This window comes from Phascolarctos cinereus, unplaced genomic scaffold, assembly GCF_003287225.1.
Source record: "Phascolarctos cinereus isolate Bilbo 61053 unplaced genomic scaffold, phaCin_HiC Scaffold_9;HRSCAF=440, whole genome shotgun sequence".
Taxonomy (NCBI): domain Eukaryota; kingdom Metazoa; phylum Chordata; class Mammalia; order Diprotodontia; family Phascolarctidae; genus Phascolarctos; species Phascolarctos cinereus.
In genome coordinates this window covers 255,153,721-255,173,981 of record NW_027556402.1, presented here as the reverse complement: position 1 = coordinate 255,173,981, position 20,261 = coordinate 255,153,721, and the positions used below count along the sequence as shown (strand labels likewise).

General features: G+C 58.3%; 3 protein-coding genes across 9 annotated transcripts; all 3 read right to left on the bottom strand.

Moving 5' to 3' along the window:
- Nucleotides 1-35: 35 nt before the first annotated feature.
- CATSPERZ (catsper channel auxiliary subunit zeta) lies at nt 36-2,279 on the bottom strand. The gene is made up of 5 exons (XM_020967975.2): nt 2,109-2,279; nt 1,345-1,678; nt 973-1,046; nt 760-826; nt 36-239 (listed from the first exon to the last, which is right to left on the bottom strand). Exons 1-5 carry the CDS (start codon nt 2,244-2,246, stop codon nt 139-141), a joined length of 714 nt encoding a protein of 237 aa, XP_020823634.1. The 5' UTR covers nt 2,247-2,279; the 3' UTR covers nt 36-138.
- A 733-nt stretch (nt 2,280-3,012) lies between these two features.
- On the bottom strand, nt 3,013-9,556 carry KCNK4 (potassium two pore domain channel subfamily K member 4). Of its 3 annotated transcripts, none has more exons than XM_020967966.2 (7): nt 9,305-9,556; nt 7,392-7,667; nt 5,848-5,968; nt 5,175-5,335; nt 4,598-4,784; nt 4,254-4,393; nt 3,013-3,650 (listed from the first exon to the last, which is right to left on the bottom strand). In XM_020967966.2, the coding sequence occupies exons 2-7, from the start codon at nt 7,578-7,580 to the stop codon at nt 3,291-3,293; spliced, it is 1,158 nt and encodes a 385-aa protein (XP_020823625.1). In that variant the 5' UTR covers nt 7,581-7,667; nt 9,305-9,556; the 3' UTR covers nt 3,013-3,290. The 3 variants fall into 3 exon arrangements, with proteins under 3 accessions (XP_020823625.1, XP_020823626.1, XP_020823631.1); XM_020967967.2 differs by lacking the exon at nt 9,305-9,556 and adding an exon at nt 8,013-9,174; XM_020967972.2 differs by lacking the exons at nt 7,392-7,667; nt 9,305-9,556 and adding an exon at nt 6,630-7,338.
- Nucleotides 9,557-10,850: 1,294 nt separating this feature from the next.
- Nucleotides 10,851-14,669, bottom strand: GPR137 (G protein-coupled receptor 137). Of its 5 annotated transcripts, none has more exons than XM_078148916.1 (8): nt 14,589-14,669; nt 13,216-13,588; nt 12,893-12,942; nt 12,314-12,539; nt 12,037-12,186; nt 11,793-11,921; nt 11,561-11,679; nt 10,851-11,127 (listed from the first exon to the last, which is right to left on the bottom strand). In XM_078148916.1, exons 2-8 carry the CDS (start codon nt 13,570-13,572, stop codon nt 10,875-10,877), a joined length of 1,284 nt encoding a protein of 427 aa, XP_078005042.1. In that variant the 5' UTR covers nt 13,573-13,588; nt 14,589-14,669; the 3' UTR covers nt 10,851-10,874. The 5 variants fall into 5 exon arrangements, with proteins under 5 accessions (XP_078005042.1, XP_078005044.1, XP_078005043.1 ...); XM_078148918.1 differs by having other exon boundaries at nt 13,962-14,660; XM_020967962.2 differs by having other exon boundaries at nt 10,979-11,233.
- Between the last annotated feature and the right edge of the window lie 5,592 nt (nt 14,670-20,261).

Below are 20,261 nucleotides of genomic sequence, written 5' to 3'. Positions count from 1 at the left end.
CAAGCGTCCCACGCAGGCGCAGTCACCCAGCTGGATAGAGCAGGGGGCGGAGCGCCTTTATTTATCGGGGGGAACGGAGTCCTGGGGGCGGGGCCAGCGCCCGGCGGGGCGGGGTTCCCGTGGGGGGCCACGAGGTGCTCAGGTGCACTTGCGACTCTTTAGGTTCGTGAGCAGCTGTTCCACGTGCCGCCGGAGCTGCTGGGTCAGCTTGTGGTCTTTCCCTATGCCCCTGCTGTAACCTGGGCGGGGATAAGGAGGCGGGATGGAGGGCGCGCAGGAGGGTACCTGCCCTGCACCCGCCCGTCCCCACAGCTCCTTTCTCGCCGAGGTCGCCCCTTGTCCGGGTCTCAGTTTCCCCAATCCGCTCTTTGGCTCGGTCCGGACCGGGGCTTTCCGCCGCGTACACCTCGGCGCCCTTCCTGCACTTGAAAGATTGCCCAGGCACTCCAAGCTAAAGGACGTGCCCTGGTCCCGCAGCTCCTACGCATGGCTGGAGCAGCACTTGAACCCAGATCTGACGCCTGAGCAGGCTAGCCCTGTCCGCCACGGCCACCTTGCTTTTCCACCCATTTTCTACCCGCCGGCGTCTCGGGGATGTAGTGGAGATGTAGGAATGTACGTTGGAGAGGGGCAAGACCCCTATAGGTGACCTCCCCGCCCCTCTCCTGAACCCCACCTCCATGGACCTTCCTCCGCGCTTAGTGGTTTCATCCACCCCCGCCCTTGTCCCGAAGTCAGGTTATCCCCCGGGGCGCTCACTATGGAGGCTCTTGGTAAGGATTTCCAGCGCCTCCTCCTCCATGAGGTTGGCCAGAGGCAGGGGCAGCTGGGAATGAAAGGGAAAAATAGCTGCTAGGGCGCAAGTTTCAGGGAGAAGCTTCCCAGACTCCGCCAGAGAGGGGAGAATCGCCAGCCAGACCCACTCCCAGAGTCCCAGCCCCGAGCAGCTCGCAGCCTGCAACCCGCACGCACTTGGTTCTGTAGTTCAGCCCAGTAGGCACGGTGCGCAGTTTCACGCAGTTCCACGTACTGTTGGTCAGATGACTCTAGGAGGGTGGGGTTGAGGGGAGGCGGTGAGAGAGTAATTATAGTCATCACATAGACCCTTCGGGAGGCCTTGGACCCCGCGTCCAGCCCATTGAGGGGCTTGGGGTGGTCGCTAAAGGGATCATATCTTTTCCCCTAGCCCAGGAGTGCCGGGCCTCTTTCCCCTCCAGGGACTTGGATTAGTGCTAAAGGGGACGGGTCCCTCCCCCTAGACCTTCAGAGGACCCTCCTGGTTCTCCCGCCTGGGGCCTTGGCGAGACGCCCAGCAGGACGCATCCCTCCCCAGCCCGGACCGACCAGGGTATTTGCTCCTATCGACAAACTCTCGGTTTCCCCGCACAGCAGTCAGGATCCGGCGCGGTTGCGGGGAGCTCATGATTCCGTCGAGCGGGGCGCTAAGCGACGCGCGGCTAAAGTCGATTTCGTCCTCATCCTCTTCCGCTCCGTTACTTTGCGTCCCCCAGCTATGGGGCGCAACCCTGCTCGAGTTGGAGTCGACGCTGCTGTCCCGTTCCCTACTCGGCTTGCCTTCTTGCTTTGGTTGGGCCGCGCCTGCCACCGACCCAAGCTTCCGGACTTCCCTTCGGGTTGCAGGGCTTTCCTCCGGAGACATTTGGGAACCTACCGACTCCTACCGACGGAAGGAGAAGAGGGAGTCACGGGGCTAGGGAGGACTGAGGGGAAGGAGCGGGAGCCACGAACCTCTGCTTCATTCCTGGGAGGTCGCTCCATCCCACCCCTCCCCTCTTTCTAAAGGACCTAGAGCACATTTCGGCCGCCTTCCCTGGTGAGGTGGCCCAGGGTCCGTGAGCGAGTTCGAGGGGTAGGGCAGCGAGGAAGATTTTGCAGAGGACCCCGAGGAACGATGATGCTAGGTGAAGGGCCCCGAGGAACAGAAAGGAAATGGTAGAAAGGTTGGTTTGGAGATTGCGGAGGAACTGGAGACTGGGGCCCGAGCAGGCTGCAAGTTGGCTGCGGAGATGGGGAGGTGGGGGGCGCGGGTTTGAGGTCCTGGAGTCCAGGGAGCTCCTGGAAGCCGGTGGTCCCAAGTGAAACCTTACTCCGTTCGAGTCCTTGAGAGAGCAAAAGCCCAGGATCGAGTCCTCCAGGGTCGCTTTGCCCGCCTGAACAGAAGTTTGGCTTTTGCTTTGGTCCTGTGATTGGACTTTCGCCGGGAAATGGGAGTCTTGGTTCTCCATCCCTGCTCCCCAACGGGCAGAGCCAGTAGAACAACTGATCTCTGAGGGTCGTGCTCTCAGGAAGTGAGGCAGGGGTGGGGGTGGGGGCGGGAAGAGACGTTGGGATTGAGTCACGAGGTGGGAGTTCGGACCCTACCGCTCAAAGGCCATTCTCCCTCTGCAAGGCTTCCGGGATCAGAAACTGCCGTACCAGCGGGGCCCCGGGAGGCAATCTAGCCCACCCCCCTGTCATTGTTGATGTTTAGCTGTGGCCCACTCGGTGACCCCATTGGGGGTTTTCTTGGCAAAGATACTGGAGTGGTTTGCCTTTTCCTTTTACAAATGAGGAAACAGGGTTACGTGACTTGGCCAGGGTCACACAGTAAGTAAGGCATAGTTAAGTGCCTGATGCTTGAATTGGACTCAGGAGTATTCCAAGCCCAGTGCTCTATCCAGTGCTACTGGTTGGCTTTCCCCCATCATACAGATGACAAAACTGAGGAGTGGGGATCAAAAACCAGACCGAGAAAACCAGTCACTTAAACCAAAGGAGACTTCTCTCACTTAACTAGTGCCTCTTTATTGCCCGAGGTCACATAGGTCAAGGAAGGTGTGAGATTTGAACCGAGGTCCTCTGAGTGATCCGTCGAATCCAAGCCGCTTGTGAGCTTTAGTCTCCCCGAACCCCCGAGGGACCCCATCCAGAGCCACAGCCCAGCGCACACGCCCCACCCCACCCCTGACCCGTCCTAGGGCCCCTAGAGGTAGGAGAGACGGAAGACAAAAGGAAGCGGCCAGAAGCCTTCTTTTTTATTGAGCCAGGCTAGGAAGCCCAGGCGTGGGGACCTAAGGAAAGGAGACAGGCAGGAGAGCTTTTAGAGAAGGAGGAGCCAGAATCGGGAGCCCCAGTTCCCAGGATGCCCCCATGGGGAATGGGAGCTCTTTGGCTGAACGAAAACCGGGAGGGTGGAGAGAGAAGCAGGGCAGAACGAGGGAAGCCTGAAACAAGGATCCGTGGGCGGGAGAGGGCAGTGCCGGCCAGTCCTCCCCATGCCCAGCCCTGGACTACGCGAGATCCTTGTTTGGGGGGCGGCCGGAGTTCCGAGGCCGGGCGGGTTTCCTGGGCTGCTTGAGGCCGGCTTGGAGGCTGCGGGGGAGTACATCACCCCGATCGCTCTGCGTGTCCGACGACTCGTCTATGAAAGCGAAGTTCTCTCCAGGGTAATCCAAGGGCGCAGAAACAGAGGTTGTGAGCGGCGAAGAAGGTGCCTCTACCTTCTCCTGGCTCTGCGGCCTCGGTTCAAGCTTGGCAGGGGGCGCCTGGGGTGGTCCGGAGCTTGGCTTCTCTGGCAGTGGCGGCCGGTGCGTCATCCGCGCTGTCACGCCGCCTGTCCAGCTGGCTGCGTGAGCGGTAAGGCCGCCCATCTGCGGGGCGAAAAGAGTGAAGGACGGGGTGCAACCGGAATGTCTCACATCGCGGAGGGGGGGGCGGGGATTAAACAGTCTGCGCCTGGGGGACTTCCAAGCGTTTTAAGCATCCTATCTGAACCTCCATACCGAAGTCCTCCAGGCATTTGAAGGCGGGATTAGAACCCACTCCTCCAGAGTCTCAGTGCGAGGTCTGGTGAGACCATGGCTAACTCTGCTCAGTTTCCGCTGTCTTATGTTGGGGAGGTAGGTGATAAACCAGACTGGTGTGCTCCCCCCTACCCCTAGCCAGGGTTGCTGTGAGGAAGAAATGTTTTGAAAACAAAGCTCTAGAGGAGGAGATGGGGGGGTGGGGGTGGGGAGAAGAGTGATTATTAGCGCGTGAGAGTGGGTGAGGTCTCCCGTGACACTAACAAGTTCCCGAGAGCCCTGGTGGCGCCTCCTAGGAATCCCTGCTGCCTTGGGACCCCCAGGCGAGTACCCTGCACACCGAAAGGCCAGGCGGGGGCGATGTGGGTGTACCTCTGTTTGGGTATGGGAGGGAGGTCGAAGACGCAAAGCGTCTCCTCGCCCGCCCCGTCAGGGAGAGCAGCCTCCTACCTCAGCCCGAGTGCGGCGCGACACGACCCGGAGCCAGTTCCCTATCATGGTGAGGATGGAGGCGAAGTAGGCGAGGCCCATCAGAATCCAGAACCAGACAATGGGCTGGTAGGCCAAGAACTCCTGCTCAGGGTTCGCGCCTGGGGGCAGCCGTCGGAGTTGGGGTCGGGCCGGGCCGAAGCCGCTGCGGACCGGCGGCTCTCCTCCCCTGCCCCTCGCCCCCAGGGCGCGAACCTGGTCGAGCTTCCGCTCCCCTGCCCGCCACCGGCCCTGCCACCATCTGTCCACGGCTCCGGGTACGAACAGCCGGGTCCCTCCCTCCCTGGCTCGGGCCTCTCACCCACCGGCCACGAAGTCCCCGAAGCCCACGGTGGTGAGCGTCACGATGATGAAGTAGAGGGCCTCCAGAGTACTCCAGCCCTCGGTGTAGCGGAACACGAACATGGGCACCAGAACGAAGAGAAGACAGCCAGCCAGGAGGAAGAGCAGCGCGGAGAGTGAGCGGACCATAGCCGGCTGGACCTGCCACTTCTGGGGGCGGGGGAGGGGGCGTGGTACAGAGAGAGCCCGGCGCGAGTCAGCCTGGGACCAGAGGCTTCGAGTCCGTTCGATTAGACGGCCCCTAGGCCAGCCCAGAGAGGGAAGAGCTGGCCATCGCCCAAGATAAGAGAATCTTAGAGTCCTCATTTTGTTATGAATAACCCCAACTCCCCTTTCTCGCGGACTTTCAGGTCTCTAAAGCGCTTTCCTCACAACTACCCCCATTTTACAGATAAAGAACCTGAGACTCAAAGGAGCTGAGGGCTCGCCAATTGGGGGGTGGCACATCCACGTTAGGTCAGGCTCCGACACCCTCTGGGATAGGGATGCGGAGGAAGCCATGTGGGGACCTGACAGGGCCCCAAACACAGGGCCGCTCACCAAGAAGATGGCTTCCACGTGGCCAATGCCCCGGCGCAGGGTAGAGCCCAGCTTGTCACCGACCCCTGCCAACAGCATCCCGAAAAGTGGGATCCCCACCAGCGCATAGAAGATGCAGAAAAGGCGAGCCTCGTCCGTGTGCAGAACCATATTACCATAGCCTGGACAAAAGTGAGGATCAGCCCAGGGTCCGGGCCTGTCTCACCGAGTCACCTCCTCAGTGCCAGCAACTAAGGTCTGGGAGGAGGAGACAACCTGGACACAGGCCACTGCCCTTTACCCTTGGGAAAATCCCAACCAGCGGAGACTAGCCCTGAGGAGGTGCAGGAAGCTACCCCGGGGAGTAAGGACTAGGGCCAGGAAGGTGGGGAGCAGTCTGCACCAGGAATTAGAGGTATTCAGGAGACTTCCTCTAATTTTGTCCCTACTTTAATTAGCCCCAGCGAAGGTAGAGGAGACGATTGGCCCCAGTAAAGAAGACAGGTGCATAGAGAGAGTCAGGGGGCTGCTTGGCCCTTGACAGGAAGAAAGAGCCCCTGAAGAACCTGGGCTCAGGCCTCTTAAGTGCCCTTTCCCTCTTCCCTTCCTCTCCTCCCCTACTGTTCCAGACCCTGGCTCTGCTGGTGATCTATCACCCCAGTGACCCTCCCCACACCACCCCTGCCCTGCACACCGATGGTGGTGACAATAGTGCCAGCGAAGAAGAAGGCACTACCCAGATTCCAGGCTGAGCGGGAGATGTTGGTGACGTAGTCCCCAGGGTCTGCACCCATGGCCAGGTCATTGGCCACCTGCTACAGGATGGAAAGGAAGGGATTAAAGGCTCGCCAACATGCCCTATCCCCTGCCGAGTCCACTGGAGTCTGACTCCCCTGCTTTCTGAGCTTCTCCAAACCAGACCCTGCCTCTCCTAAACTTAGGAGATGGATGAGCGCTTAGAGCTGTCCCGGTCCAGCCTGAGGGAAGGGATTTGAGGGGATCTTAGACCTGGTAGCACCCAATCATTTCTGCTAAGCCAATCTCCCATAAGACCAGCTGGTCCCCTTCAAAGCCTACCTCTCCTTCCCTCATAGCTCCTCCCAGGTTCACACACTTAGCTTCTCCCCCCAGAGCTTTGACTGCTGCCCATCCCTCCTAGCTCTTCCCGTTTGAAGCGGGCCACTCCAGCCCCAGCCTCACTCGTCCTGTCAACAGTGGCTCAGCAGCCACTTCACTCAGAGACTTCCTACCCCCGAAATCCAGAAGGATTCCACCCCCATCTCCAGGCTCTGCTCCTCAGCAGTTTTTCACGATAAAATTTCCATTGCAATGAGGAAAATGGGTCACTTCTCTCTGTGGTCTGTGTAGAAAGCCCAGGTCCTGGCCTCTTGGAGAACAGCGTCAGCACTCCAGAGAGATTCTTCTGACAGCAGATCCCTACCCCTGACCCAGCGACACTTCCCAACACACACATACCTTTTTCCACCAAAGCTGCTCCACTCTCCAGAATGGACTGGATTTTCTCAGTCCCCTGTGGGTGCATCTTGACTCTAGTATTCCTCAAGCCCAGAGGAATGGGGGAGGGGGGAAGGAGTTGGGCATAGATTTTTTTAAAAATCATTTATTACAGTTTAATGTTAGTTTTAAATGACTGAGTCTAAAATTAAATCAAAGGGAAGAAACCTCCTTGGTAGCACCCCCACTTCCCAGCCCTCTCCTCCAAGCAGAGACCTGTTGAGGTCTCCCTGGGGTCTCAGCCTAACACCTAATGTATTGGTAAGTTGTGACAAAGCTGTGGGGGGAGGGAGAAGGAGAAGAAGACTTCCCCCTAGGGTCTAGCTGTGCCTTCCTGACTGATGCATTTTGTTTTCAAACCCTCCCCCACCCCTTTCCTGGGTCCCTGCTCCCCTTTTCTTCCTCAGCACATTTCCATCCATTGATCGTTTGGGTGTGTTAGAAGATAAATAGGAGAACTTTCCTTATTCAGCTCCCACCTCTGAGCAGGGGAATGGCCTCCCCCAACCCATACCCCTAACTGAGTTCCCAGAAAGAGGTCTTGTGGTCGACTGTCACTCCAAAGTTTCACTGAGAATATGCAGGCCTCATTCAAAAATCCTGGGGCCCTTGTGAGCCCCTAGTCTCCTCCCATGAGCACCACAGCATGGCATGAGCCAGGCAGTGGTCTCCCCACCTCATACCCCCTCCCAATTCCCCCCCATTCCCCCCCACCCACCTCACCTCTATAAAAGCCTGCAGCTCAGTCAGGTTAACGCAAGGGTGTGCCTGAAGGAACTTTTCTCGGGTCCTTTCCAAATTCATTTGAGTTTGCTGTTCCTTTGGCAGCTCCAATGCCATGAACACTAGGGCTCCTGACATCAGGTAAAGCAGCACCAGAATCAGCAGTGCCAGGAGGGTGGTGGGTTTCATGGCACAGCCTGAAGACGTGCAGATGTTCTGCTGGTAGCTCCGGGTTTGCCCCAAGTCTTCTGGTCAGAGTGGTGACAAGCATGGACACTGAGGACAGGGAGGGGGTATTACAGCAGAATCTGCCTGATGCCAACTACGCCCCTTGCGAAAAAGCAATTCCCCCAACTTCCCTGTCTATGCTCATTCCTTGCCCCCACGTTTCCCTCTTGGAGCCCCCCTTTTGAATTTGCCCTGTGTTTCTGCTGTTCTTCATCCCCATGCTGACCTTCCATAGATGTCCCAGTGTCCACACCCCATTAGTCCTGGGTCCTCAGCTCACCCACTCCTGGGACTGATCTCGTCTCTCTGAGCTGTACTCATTGCTAATCTGTGCCCAATTCCGCTGCCTCTCTTCTCCCTTCTCCTCACCTGCATCATTCCCCCTTCCCTTACCTCCTCTGCCACTTTCATCAGCCCTGTTCTTGGGGCTCCGTTATAGGAGGAGGGGGAGGGGAAAAGAGGAGATGGAAAGGGGGGAGAAGAAAGAGGAAATAGATTGGGAGAAGGAGCCAGACAAGCTGGAGGGAGAGGGGCAGAGGGGGAGGATAAGGTTGACAGCAAGGAAGAGGTGGAGGGAGGAGGAGGAAGAGAATGGGAGATGAAGAGGAAAGGAAAGAGTGAAGGGCTGAATGGAGAGACACCGAGAAGGGGAGAGGGAGGGAGGCTGAGACCAAAGGCGTTAAGCAGAGCGGAAAAGGAGGAATGCAGCAGGAGAGAGTGATGAAGAGCTGCAGAAGAGGCGGCTCCGAGGGAGGGACAGAGAAACCTCGGGGAGCCAGGGGGAGAGGGAGGAGTCCATTGCTGAGAGACGAGCCCTCCAAGCCCCCAGCCCCAAGGCTTCCTCCTTCGGCTGCCGCCACACCTGGCCCTGGCCCCACCCTGCTCCGTGTCTGGCTGCAACATCCTCCCGCAGACAGAGCCGGGCGCCCACTTGGCCAGGGGCGGGGGAGGGGTACGGGAGCCTGGCCGAGTTGGGAACTTGGTCCGAGAGACCCCTCTGGCCCTGCGCCCCAACCCTAACGGCGGGTGCAGAACTCCTCCTCTCCAGGGGCACGGCGCATAAACACCCCGCCCCCGCACCCCCATCTCAGTCCCAGGGTTTCAAGGAACAGCCGCAGGGCGGAGTCCAGCAATGCAGGAGGCGCCCCCCGGGAGGGAAAGGAGTCAAGAGCTCCCGCACAGCCAGAACCTTCGACCCCCCGTGTGGGAGGAGGGTGGGAAAAAGGTTCTGCTGGTCCCAGTTACTGGAAGGCTCCCGGGGGAGGGCGTGACAGCTCCCGAGGCAGCCTGAGGAACCCACAGATGAGCTTGTCGGGAGACCGCAGTGACCGCAGGAGCTGCCCCACAGACAGCGCCCCCGCTGGAGACCCAAGCCCACGGACCATTGGAGGTGGAGACAGACGGTTAAACGGAACACTCCGGCGCACACGCGTCCACGCACGTCCCACACTCCACCTTCTCGTGGGCTCATCCACACAGTCACCGATTGTCCACTCCAATACTCACGCCACACACGTTGAGATTCACCCAGCTAGCCATTCGCCATTCTCCCGCACCACACACATACACACAAAATATGGTCACCGTCCCTCCCGCCCCACCCCACTGCCAACGCTCACGTTCACACGGAGACACACGCGGTCTCCTGTGACCCTCAGCACCATCCCTTGGAGCTGGAGACCAACCTGTGAACCCTGGACCGTCCCTGGCCCCCTCCTCCTGGCAGTCAGCCCCTTCTCCTGCCCCCGCCTGCCGCCTCGTTGCCTTGCAGACGCGTCTCGAAGTCCCAACTGTGTGCAGCAGCGGCGGGGGCGTGGGGAAACCGGGGCTGAGATTGGGACACCTAGAGAGAAAGCACCCTCCTCCAACATGGGAACATGCTAGCTAAACGTGACTAACCTTTTCTGAGCTAGCCAACGGCAGACCCCCACTTCCCCACCTTTCCTGCCCCCGCCCTCCATGCCTTCTCCAGCACTACTACATTCCATCGTTGTCGTCCCTACACCCCACACCGCCGTCAGGATTTAGCCCCTTCCTTACCTCGATCAGGCCCCAGGCCAGCTATCCTACAGCTATGCCCGGCTCAACAGTGAACAAACCAGGACAGGCCCGACTCCCGGAGGAGAGGGGTCAGGAAAGTGCCCAAAGGAAATAAGCCAGTGTGCTCAGCAGGCACCACCCAGCCAATCTTCAGGATTCCTGCTAATCTCCCTGGGCCCTTGGGGACGGACAAACCCCTCTGTTTAGCATTTTCAGCAGGGCCTTGGCCTAAGCACAGGGTGGTGCAGCAGGGACCAAGCTAGGAGGGGAGTACCCAATGAACACCGGAGGGGCTTGGCTCTCTGGCTCTCTGCACTGCCATCATTTCCCAGAAGAGAGCACCTGAGGGGAGGGAGACAGGGCCAGCGGCCAGGCCAGGCTGGGATGGACGCCTCATCCTCCCAGCGGGTGACCTCACCTGCACCATAGGTTGTGCAAGGTAGTGTTTTCTTGGGGTTAATATGTGAGTAACGACCAAAGCGTCAGCTCCACTTTGCAGATGGCATTTGACCCTGAGTCTTCAGGCTCCAAACTCCACCCTCTTCCCACTGCCACCAATCTGCTACCCAACATTTCTGTGGGTTGCCTGCACCCGCCCCTCCATCTGAGGCCTCATCCCTTTTCTCCCTGCCCCTGGCTCCTTCTGGAAGCTCTTTTGTCCAATTCCCTTAATTTGGAGAGGCTAATGGTTCTTTAGCTGCTCAGCCCTGAAGAACCAACCCTCCAAGGTCTAGACAGGCCCTGATTTCAGTGTCCTCATTGGGGACAATCAACCCCCCACCACCACCACTACTATGGAGCCCTGCAGATTGACAAGGACCTGGAACTCCTCTGAAGCAGAGTAATCTATCCTTCCTCAGAAGGGGAGATTCAAACCAGGGCCCACTTTAGTGAAGAGGCCCACCCACTACCTCCCTTTGACCCTCTTTACTCCTGGGCCCTCTAAATTCCAGGAAGCCGAGACAGGGAAGGATCTGCAACCCTCCCCCACAACAGGCCCTTGTTCCAAGGATAAGAAGGAATCACTGGAGATCCAGAGATGGGGGGGGGGAAGAGCAGGGAGAAGACCCTGACTTGGGAGTCAGGGTCACTGCCAGATTCCAAGCCCAGCTTTCCTAGTTCCTGCCTTTGTGACTTTAACCCCCCCCCCTTTTAGTCTGAGTCAAGGGGGCACAAGCACCAGACCATGGCTCCAATGGGGGCACGGGCAACTGTTTATTGAGCAGCAGGCACAAGAGAGGTAGCGGGCTCCACGTGGCGGACAGTGCCACCCCCAGCAGAAGGCAGAAGCTCACTACAAGGAGCTGCAGACGGGACAGGGCAGAGGTCAGGGCTGCCACAGGGCTGCGGAAGGCAGGAAGGCAGGCAGGCAGGAGGAGAAGGCCCTGCCCACCCCCAGGAAGCAGGGAGCTCATGTCTGCGGGGTGGAGTAGAGGCTGTGGTGATGGTGACCAGCAGGCCCAGCCACCTGGGAGAAGAGGAGCGGTGTGCTTCGGCTCTGGCTGCCCCCACACCAGCCGGGCTCCCGCCCAATAGCACCGTACCAGCTGCCAGCCCCCAGGCTCCCCGACAGGCTGCAGGGAGAGACAGGGGTACTGAACACACAGGCCCCAACAAGCAACGGGATAGAAAGCAAAGCAAGATGGGACTTGGAGTTCCTCAGGCAGCCGGCCAGAGGTGCCCCAGACCAGGGAAGCTTGGATCCTCGTCCTTTATCCCAAGGTGAACGGGCAAGGGGCAGCGGGAAGGGTAGTGATGGCTGCCAAAGCAGGGAGACCAGAGGTGGCAGTGCCCCCAAAGGATGGTGTATGACAAACCCTGAGGTCCCCATGGACAAAGGCATCCTGGCCCCCCTCACATAAGGCCCTGGCAGCCACTGCAATCTCCACGGCACCCCATACCTGGTGCTCTCTCCCCGGCTATGCTCCCACGGTCCTCCCTCGTCTTCACAATGTCCAGCCCGGTCAAAGAAGTAGGAACGAGAACCGAAGGCCTGCCCGTTGATGATTCGGCTGGTGCTCTTCAGGAGGAGGCCAGAGGAGGTTAGCGGCTCCGTGCAAGCTCTCCCCACCCCCATCAGGTGCCCTCGGCCCCCACTATGGACCTTGGAGGGTGGGCAAGGGAGGAGCTTACCAAGTCCTGCGGGGGTCGGTGTACCCGAAAGAAGCCAACGAGCAGGGTGGTAGGCAGCAGCTCCCACACAAAGAGGATGAGGCCAAAGACCAGGTAACCTTTGTCCCCTAGATCATTCACCAGGTCAGCCTGCCGAGGGGGAGAGGAAAGGGACCTGTGGCGGACCGAGGACTGAGAAGGCAGACGATGCGACTGCCAAAGACAAGATTCAGAGGACAAGGAGGATCCCCAGCAGCTCACCCACCTGGTCAGAGACGTTGTACCAGTCATAATCGAAGGAGTCCAGCCGGCTGTGGGGGGCCAGCGCCAGGGCTGCCAGGTTGTAGCAGGCTCGGCTGGCATAGAGCAGGACCATGGCCCCGCCCATGGCCGCAGCCTGGCACACACTGGTCCCCTGGACACACAGAGAAGTGTGCTTACTTAAGTCGGGCTTCTTGGGTCTGACCCAGCCCCCTAACTGGTGGCTCCAGCTCTCTGCCCAGGCCCCAGTCAGCCCAGAAGCCCATGAGTCAAGCCCCTACCTTGGCCTCCAGGTAGATGCTGGTGGAAGGGGCACGCCGGGCCACCAGGCAGAGGCAGGCAGCCAGAGAGAGGGCACAGATCACGAAGAGCGAGTCGCTCACCAGTACTCGCACCAGCAGCAGGGCCCAGGGCTGTGTCCGGCGCCGACGGGACAGCACGGCACACAACACGTTCACCAGCAGGAAAAGCAGCGAGGCCCCAACGAACGCTCCCCGCACGGCCAGCCTACGGCCCACAGGCTCCGGTCAGTCCCCTCCCCGGCTCCCCCGTTACGTCAGCCACATGGATACCCCCACCCTTTGGACCTGAGCAGCTTCACGAGCTGTAGTGGCCAAGCCTCTGGGGACAGGCCTTGGCCACAAACCTGCAGGCCCCATGGGAGCCAGCAAGGACCTCAGGTGCCCTCCATGCCATGAGGAGGCCACCAGGTGGGCATCACCACTGCAAATGATAAAGCTGCCCCAATAGAGCCCCTTGTCCACCTTAGTCTCACAACCACCCTGTCTGGCTCATGGGGCAGGAATGGGAGGAATGGCCAATGACCTACCCACTCTTGGGCCTTCAGCAGGAATACTCACAGGCCCCGGCTCATCTCTGGGTGCTGCTTTGTCTTTGCCTTGAACACCACCTAGGCCACAGTGGGTAAGCGTAAATGACAGCCGTGGCTGCAGAACCCTGGAGCCACAGCGCTCCCAAGATGGTTACGTGACAGCAGGGCCACAGTAGGGGCCACGGAACTCCCAGGCTGGGCCCCTGACCCCACAGCCAGAGTAGGGGCCATAGCACTTGGGGGTGGGCTGCCCAACAATGGGGCCACTGTGGTCACAAGGCAGGCTGCCCACCTTCACCCCTTCCCTCTCCCTCAGCCCCCTCTCCTGCCCTTAATCCCAGGCATTGCTACCTGGGCAAAGTAGAGGTTCATGAGCGTGAGGGTGAAGAACTGGAGGCAAACGGGACAGCAGTAGAGCAGCCAGAAGGGGAGGGGGCCCAGGCGGTTGGCTCGAGCCGTGTCTCGGAAGTAGAAGGAGAAGAGGGTGGTGCGCAGGGCGGCCCAGAGCAGGCACAGGGCCAGGAACACCGTCTGATAGCTGAACCGCTTGTGTCCGTACAGCAACACCAGCCAGAGCTGGGCATAGACCGAGAGGAAGAGCAGGCCATACAGTGTGGTATAGGCAGCGGTCAGCCCCAGAGTCACGGCCGGGGGCAGCGCGGGCACCAGCCCCGCAGCAGGAACTAGCCCAGACAGGTTGCCCTCCATGCCAAGCAGCGGCTGCCTGGGAAGACAGGATGAATCAGACAAGACAGAGCTTAAGAAAGCTGGGCCTGGGAGGAAAGGGTAATAAAGATGGGGGCAGAGCAGGGCATGCCAGAGGGCAGCAGGGTTCAGGCTAGCTCCCTCTCCCCCGAGTCCCTGCTGCACTAAATCAGCTTCTCCTCCCTTGCAGATGAAGAGCAAAGCCTGGGATGGCTCAAACCAACTGGGGCCTGGGAGTAGAGGGAAGGGAAAGGGGTCTGGGGGCAACACTGGGTGCGCTCCTGGCTGGGCAGCCCTGGCTTTGCCACCGTTCTGGGTAATCCCTGCCCGGAGTAGACCGCGAGAAGTCCTTCCTCCCTCCAGCCTTCCCAGACAGACCTAGGCGTCCTCACCTCCCTTCCCCGGTATCAGGGATCTCTCTCTCCTGGGTCTGGGGTGTCACCCCCAGTGGGATGAGTTGGCCCACAATTCTAGGGCCCCTCTGGCCTCGGGAGTGAGTCTGTCTATCCCAGCCCGTGGGAGGGGTTGGGGGGTCTGTCACGGACTCAGGTGTCCCCCAGAGTCTTTGGGGGTCTGGAGGTCACCCCGGGCAAGGATGAGGTCTACAGTGCTCTGGCCGGGCTGTAATCTCGGGGGTCTAGGGTGTGTCTCTGCCAATGCCTCCGCCTGGGTCTCAGGGACCTGCGGGCGCCCCTCAGCGGTCCCAGGGCGCCCCCTCCCAGTGGATGTGGGGGAGGGGTCCGCTCTGCCCCCGTGGATCAGGGAGCTCTCGCCGGCAGGTCTGGGGTCTCCCTGTCAGGGGATGAAGTCTTGGGGTCTTCTGGGACCCCTACGGGTTGGGGGTCTCTCAAGCTTGAGTCCCGGGGCTCTCCTCGGTCCGCTCGTGTCGGGGTCTCTGTGGGTGGGCCCAGGGGCTCTCCCCGCCAGGGCTGCCCGGGGGTCTCGGGGGCAGGGTTCAGGGTCTCTGCCCCGGGGCTCCGGGGTGTGTGTCGCGGCCTCCCCGCAGCCCCGGGCCCTGCCTCGGGCGTCCCGTCACGTCACGACGCGTCCTGCCCCGCGCGGCCCAGGCCCCTGAGCCTCCTCGGGCTCCGGCCCGGGCCGGAGCCCCCGCGATCCGCTGTGCTCCGGGGGAGCCGGAGGTGCTGCCGGGACCGGGCTCGGGCTCCCCGGCTCCCGGGCTCCCGGCTCCCCGGCTCCGCCTCCGCCGCCTCCTCAGCCGCCTCCGCCTCCGCCTCCGCCTCCGGAGGCCGCCGCGCATGCGCTGCGCCCGGCCCTACGCAAAGTGCGCAGCGCCCCGCCCCGGCCTTGGGCTGGGAGGAGGGCGCCGGGAGTGCGCGCGCCGCCGCTGGCGTAGCCGCTTCCGGGAATGGCCTCGCGCCGCGCCGCGGTCGAGCGGGCGCCCTGGGGGAGGAGCGGCCGTCGCCATGGAGACAAGGCAGCGGCCGCACTTCTAGCCTCGGAAGCCCGCTCCGTTTCAGCCAATCCCTGCCGGCAACCCTGGCTCCGCCCCCAAACCCGGTCAAGGCCGGATCCCTCTGTGGCTCCCGAGGGGCCTGGAGCAGTGTAGTTTACTTACAGAGCTAGAGTAACGGACTTCCGCCCCAACCCAAGATGGCCGCCAGGCTCTGGCCTCCTCAGGAGTTAACCCTTTACAGACCAGTGCAGGAGGTCTCCTGGAGCGTGGCCCAGAGCTGCTGCACTTGCTGACGCGTCCAGGGCAGGAGCCTGTGATTATAGTCACAGCACGGCCTTGGGGTGCTTTTCTTTACATTAATAATCCTGATAGTAACCACGCTCTTACTTATGGGAGCTATTAATTACGCTCGTAACGCCACACTCACATCCCCATCTGTTCTCAGACTGGATTGTGGGGTCTCAGAGGAGCAGTCACTAGTGAGACCAGGTCTCTAGGGGTGACCCTGTGGGCGGACGTCCTCTGAAAATACTCATTCACGAGCCCCCACTGGCGGGCTTCCCCTTCGCACCCAGCCAGACATTTGAGGTTTGCAAAGCGCTTCATGAATATCTCAGTGTATCCTCTCTTCTTCAGTAAAGATATTTCAGTGAAATGTCCCAGCAAGAACAGGAGTCACAAAACATTCCCACAAACATCCCCGTGAGGGGAGGCACAGAACCCGTGGCCACCGAGGTAACTCACGAAGATGACATGGAAGGGTTTCTGTTTCCCCACAAGCCACAGTGTCTTAGCTAGCCCAGATTCCCCCTGTGGTGGTCTTTCATCATCTTCAGAGGCGTCCGGTGGTAAGGTAGATAGAGTCCTGGGCCTGGAGCCAAGAAGACCTGAGTTCAAATCCAGCCTCAGAAATTTACTAGCTATGTGACCCTGGGCTAGTCGCTTAACCTCAGTTTCCTCATCTATAAAATGGAGATGATAATAATAGGACCTACCTCCCAGGATGGCTGTGCCCATAGCGCAGTGCCTGGCATATAATAGGTACATAATAAGTGTTTATTCTGGGGCAGCTAGGTGGCACAGTGGATAGAGTGCCTAGCCTGGAGTCAGGAAGACCTGAATTCAAATTTGGATTCAGATACTTACTAGCTGTGTCCCTGGACAAGTCACTTAATTCCCAATACCTTCCCCCTCCCCATTAATAAATAAATGCTTATTCCCTTTCCCTTCACTGGCACTGTAGTTTTTGAGCTGGAGTCCTGCTATGTTCTTTCAGCTAGGGCAACGACCCTTAGTTTAGGATTGACCCCTTAGGAGCCTTAATTCTGAGACCTGTCAAGTCCAGGCAGGAGTAGAAGAGTTGTAGCCCATCCTTCGTGATTCAAAGCCCATTCCCTCAGTAAGTCACTCCACTTGGAGTTCTGGGCCTAGCCGACTGTCTTTCTCCACTCCCCAACCCACTCAGTTTCTAGGACCTAAGCCTCCATGACACCCCAACTGTATGCAGAAGAGATGGATGATCACAATGCTGGTCTTCCCTGTTCCACTTCCAGGTTCACAAACTCCCAAAGTCTTTCATCCAATCATTCCATACTTCCTCTCAGCCTTAAAACCCCTGAGCCTGTTTTTTGAGCTCGTGACATCATCTATCACCCTTACACCAGCCACACTATCCTTCCTTCAATATTTCAGCCCCTTGTTGAACCAACTCAGTGAACACCATGCTCTTCTCTACCCTCAGTTCCCTACTGGGGATCACATCTGGCCAAGCTCCTGCCTCCTCTGCTCCACTTCATTGGTGGGGGGGTAGGGATCACAAAACCAGGCTGATTGGGCCCATTACAAACTGACCGCATCTGATCTCACCTGAACCCTCACTGCCACAAAGCAAACCTTGTATTCTTCCCCCACCCTCCACTGGAGCCATTCCTTCTCATCCCTTTCCAGAAGCCTCCCTCTCTCTGCTCTTCAGTCTCCTCCTGGCTACCAGCTCCTTCCCAGCTACCTACAAACATGCCCAGGCCTCCCAAAGGCAGGCACCCTCACTCAGTCTGACCATCCTCTCTGCGACGGGGCCTCTTCCAGTCTGCTGACGATTTATTCACCTCCACAGGACTCTAGGGTCTAACTCCAATGACCTCCTTCTGTTCCTCTAACAAGACCACCCATCTCCAGACTCCAGACCTTTGCATTGGCTGTCCCCCATGCTCGGAACACACTCTCTCCTTCTTACCTTGGCCTTCTGGTTTCCCTGCACTTCTCAAAGCTCATTTCAAATGCAACCTTCTGCAAGGGGCCTTTCCAGGTCATCCCTGCCCACACTGTACCTTTCCTCTGGCATTACCTCGTATTCACTCTATGTGTGTCTTTCAAGTACCTGGTGGTTGCTTGGAGGCGGTCTTCTCTGGTAGACTGTAAGCTGTGAGCTCCTCTTTTTGCCTATTCTTGTCTCTCCAGCCTTTGGCACTGGTAAGTGCATCATAAATGCTTGCTGACTGACTGACTGACCTCAAATCCCACCTTCTGCAGGAGGCTTTTCCCAGTCCTAGGAGCTGCTAGTGCCGTTCCCTGAGATGAATCTTCATGTACTCTGTATATTTCTCATAGATGCCCGTTATTGACATATCTCCCCTATGAGAATGTGAAGCAGGTAGAGGAGGAGTAGCAGTAGTAGTAGATTATTATTGTTAGTGGTGATAGCGGCAGTAGCATTTTGCCTTTCTTTGTCCCCAGAATTTACAGTCTTGCATTTAGTAAGCTCAGTCATTGTCGGCTTGACAGACTGATTGGCTCAAAGCGATCAGAGCCAGCCCAGCCAGTCGATGCTCTTCAGGGTTTGGGATGCTCTAGGGCTGAGTGGCTGGACAAAGGCAGGACCTCAGTCTGTGCCCCAGAAGCCCTTTCTCAGGCTAAACGGCTTCTTCCACACAAGTGAATTACTCAAGCCTCTGACTCAGCTAAAGCTGGCGAATGCCTACTTTGCATCTGAAGGCCTTCCTCTTTATTTTTCCGAGGTCTTTCAGCCCCATGGGACTTCCTAGGGCGTACATTACAGTGGGGAGGGGGTGCTATCTCTCTGTCGCTGCTGTTAGGTCCAATCCACAATTCACAACCCCATTTGGGGTTTTCTTGGCAAAGACACTGACATGGTTTGCCATTTCCTGCTGCAGCTCATTTTACAGATGACGAAACTAAGGCAAGCAGGGTTAAGTGAGTCACCCAGGGTCACACAGCCAGGGAGTGTCTGAGGCCAGGTTTGAACCCAGGAAAATGAGATTTCCTGAGCCCAGGCCCGGCATTCTAGCCACTGCACCAGCCAGCTGGCCTATTTCATTATGAGCAGGTAGGAGGCACCACAGTGCATAGAGTGCTGAACCCAGAGTCAGGAAGACTCATCTTCCTGAATTAAAACCTGGCCTCAGATTCTTGCCAGCTGTATGATCCTGGTCGAGTCACTTAACCCTGAATTGCCTCAGTTTCCTCATCTGTAAAATGAGCTGGAGGAGATAGCAAACCACTCCTGTGTCTTTGCCAAGAAAACCCCAAATGGGGTTATGAAGAGTTAGACGCAACTGAAAACAACTGGACAATGGCGAAAATAATTATTATAGTTACATTAATGACATTGAGAACGTAAAAGGCAGTGTTGGGGAGTAGCTAGAAAGCTGGGATTGCAGTCAGAAGGGCAGGGTCCAAGTCTAGATGCTAACACAGCCTGGCTGTATGACCCTGGGCAAGTCACTGCTTGACTTCCAAGTGGTCCCCATATGATGCCCCAAGAGTATTTTAATTTAGGAACGTTGACCTAGAGCCAAAAAGGACCTCAGACCTCTTTACAGATGAGGAAAGGGAGGCCCGGGAAGGGAAGCAACTTTCCCAAGGACACCCAAGAGTCAAGTCCAGATCCTTGGACCCTGTTTGGACTCCAATCTCCATCAGTCCACTGTACCTGGCCTACAACTGCCAACCTTTTTGCAGGTTTACATTAGTAGAGAGTCCAGGAGGTCCCTTCTACTGAGGACCTCATGAGTCCCAACTAAATAATATCTATTATTATCATTAATTACTCTTCGTGACAATCATTTAGTCAGTCAACAAACAATGAAGGACCTACTGCGTGCTAGGCTCTGTCTTAAGTGTTAGAGATTCAAAAACAGACAAAAGACAGGACCTGCTCTCTGGGAGCTCACGATCCAAGAGGGACAAGCAAGTCAAGAGGTGTGAACACGATATGTAGGATGAATAAGAAGTGAGAAAGAGGCCTAAGGGCGCTGGGGAGGCATAGCTTCCTGTAGAGAGTGGGGTTTTAGTTGGGAGGTCCGAGGGTCCGGAGATGAGCCAGGGAGAGCATTTTTCAGCCAGCAAAGGGTGCATCCCCACTTTACAGAAGAGGAAACTGAGGCTTTGAGTGACACAGGTAATGTGTTGCAGGCAGGATTGGAACCCAAGTCCTTGGACTCCAAAGACAATCCCCAGACAACCACTCTTGGTTTTAAACTGAAGATGAGTAGGTTCTTGACTCAGACAGGGAAGTGAACTGAGTCATCATCCTGCAATGAAGAAAGCAGAGAAAAATAACTTCGAGACCAGCCAAGACGTCCAAGCAGGAGTGGGTGAAAAAGTGTGTGTGTGGGGGGGGGTCTAACGTTCTCCTCATGGAAACCTCTGCTTTGGGGGACAGCATCCAGGTTCAAACCTGCCTCTTCACCCCATCTAGGTGAGGTGACCTTGGGCAAGTCACTTCACCCTCCAAGGGCTTCGGTTTCCTACTCTTCACGACTGTGGGTGGGTCATTCAGAAAATTGGTTCACAAGCATTTATTAAGTGCAGGGAGAAGGGAAAGAAAAAGGTAACTGCCCTCGGGGAGCTTAGCTTCTAAAGAGGAAAACCACCACAGCCACCGCCACGAGTGGACACGAGGGGACACTGTGTCCATGGGGAGGGTTCTCAGGGGGAGGGGACTGGAGCCAGTCGGAAGGCGGCTGGGGGGGGGGGGGTAGGCCGCCACGGGGCCCCAAGGCTCCTGCAGTCTCGGCGCCCCCCCAGCCCCAGCCCTCGGTCCTCAGAGGAAGGGAGCTCAGGACCAGAGGAAGGAAGAATCAGAAGAGCCCAGAGTGGCCGAGGGGACAGTGGGGCCAGCCAGCCTGGCCCTGGCCGTGCCCCGGGGCCGGGGGTGGAGTGGGGTGGGCAGGAGGGGCCCAGGGCCGGGGCGGGGGGGGAGGGAAAAGGAGGGGCCCGGGGGAGGCCCTCCCACCTCCCTCTTCCCCCTCCTCCCGTC

Coding starts and splice junctions, on each gene's coding strand:
- CATSPERZ (XM_020967975.2), bottom strand. CDS start 2,246: ATGGAGAACCAAGACTCCCATTTCCCGGCGAAAGTCCAATCACAGGAC. Junction 1,679..2,108: donor CTCTCAAGGACTCGAACGGA/GTAAGGTTTCAC, acceptor TTCCGTCGGTAG/GAGTCGGTAGGTTCCCAAAT. Junction 827..972: donor GGGCTGAACTACAGAACCAA/GTGCGTGCGGGT, acceptor TTTCATTCCCAG/CTGCCCCTGCCTCTGGCCAA.
- KCNK4 (XM_020967966.2), bottom strand. CDS start 7,580: ATGAAACCCACCACCCTCCTGGCACTGCTGATTCTGGTGCTGCTTTAC. Junction 4,785..5,174: donor ACGTGGAAGCCATCTTCTTG/GTGAGCGGCCCT, acceptor CCCCGCCCCCAG/AAGTGGCAGGTCCAGCCGGC. Junction 4,394..4,597: donor CTTCGGGGACTTCGTGGCCG/GTGGGTGAGAGG, acceptor GGCTGCCCCCAG/GCGCGAACCCTGAGCAGGAG.
- GPR137 (XM_078148916.1), bottom strand. CDS start 13,572: ATGGAGGGCAACCTGTCTGGGCTAGTTCCTGCTGCGGGGCTGGTGCCC. Junction 12,943..13,215: donor TGAACCTCTACTTTGCCCAG/GTAGCAATGCCT, acceptor ACTGTGGCCTAG/GTGGTGTTCAAGGCAAAGAC. Junction 11,922..12,036: donor GGTACAACGTCTCTGACCAG/GTGGGTGAGCTG, acceptor CCCCCTCGGCAG/GCTGACCTGGTGAATGATCT.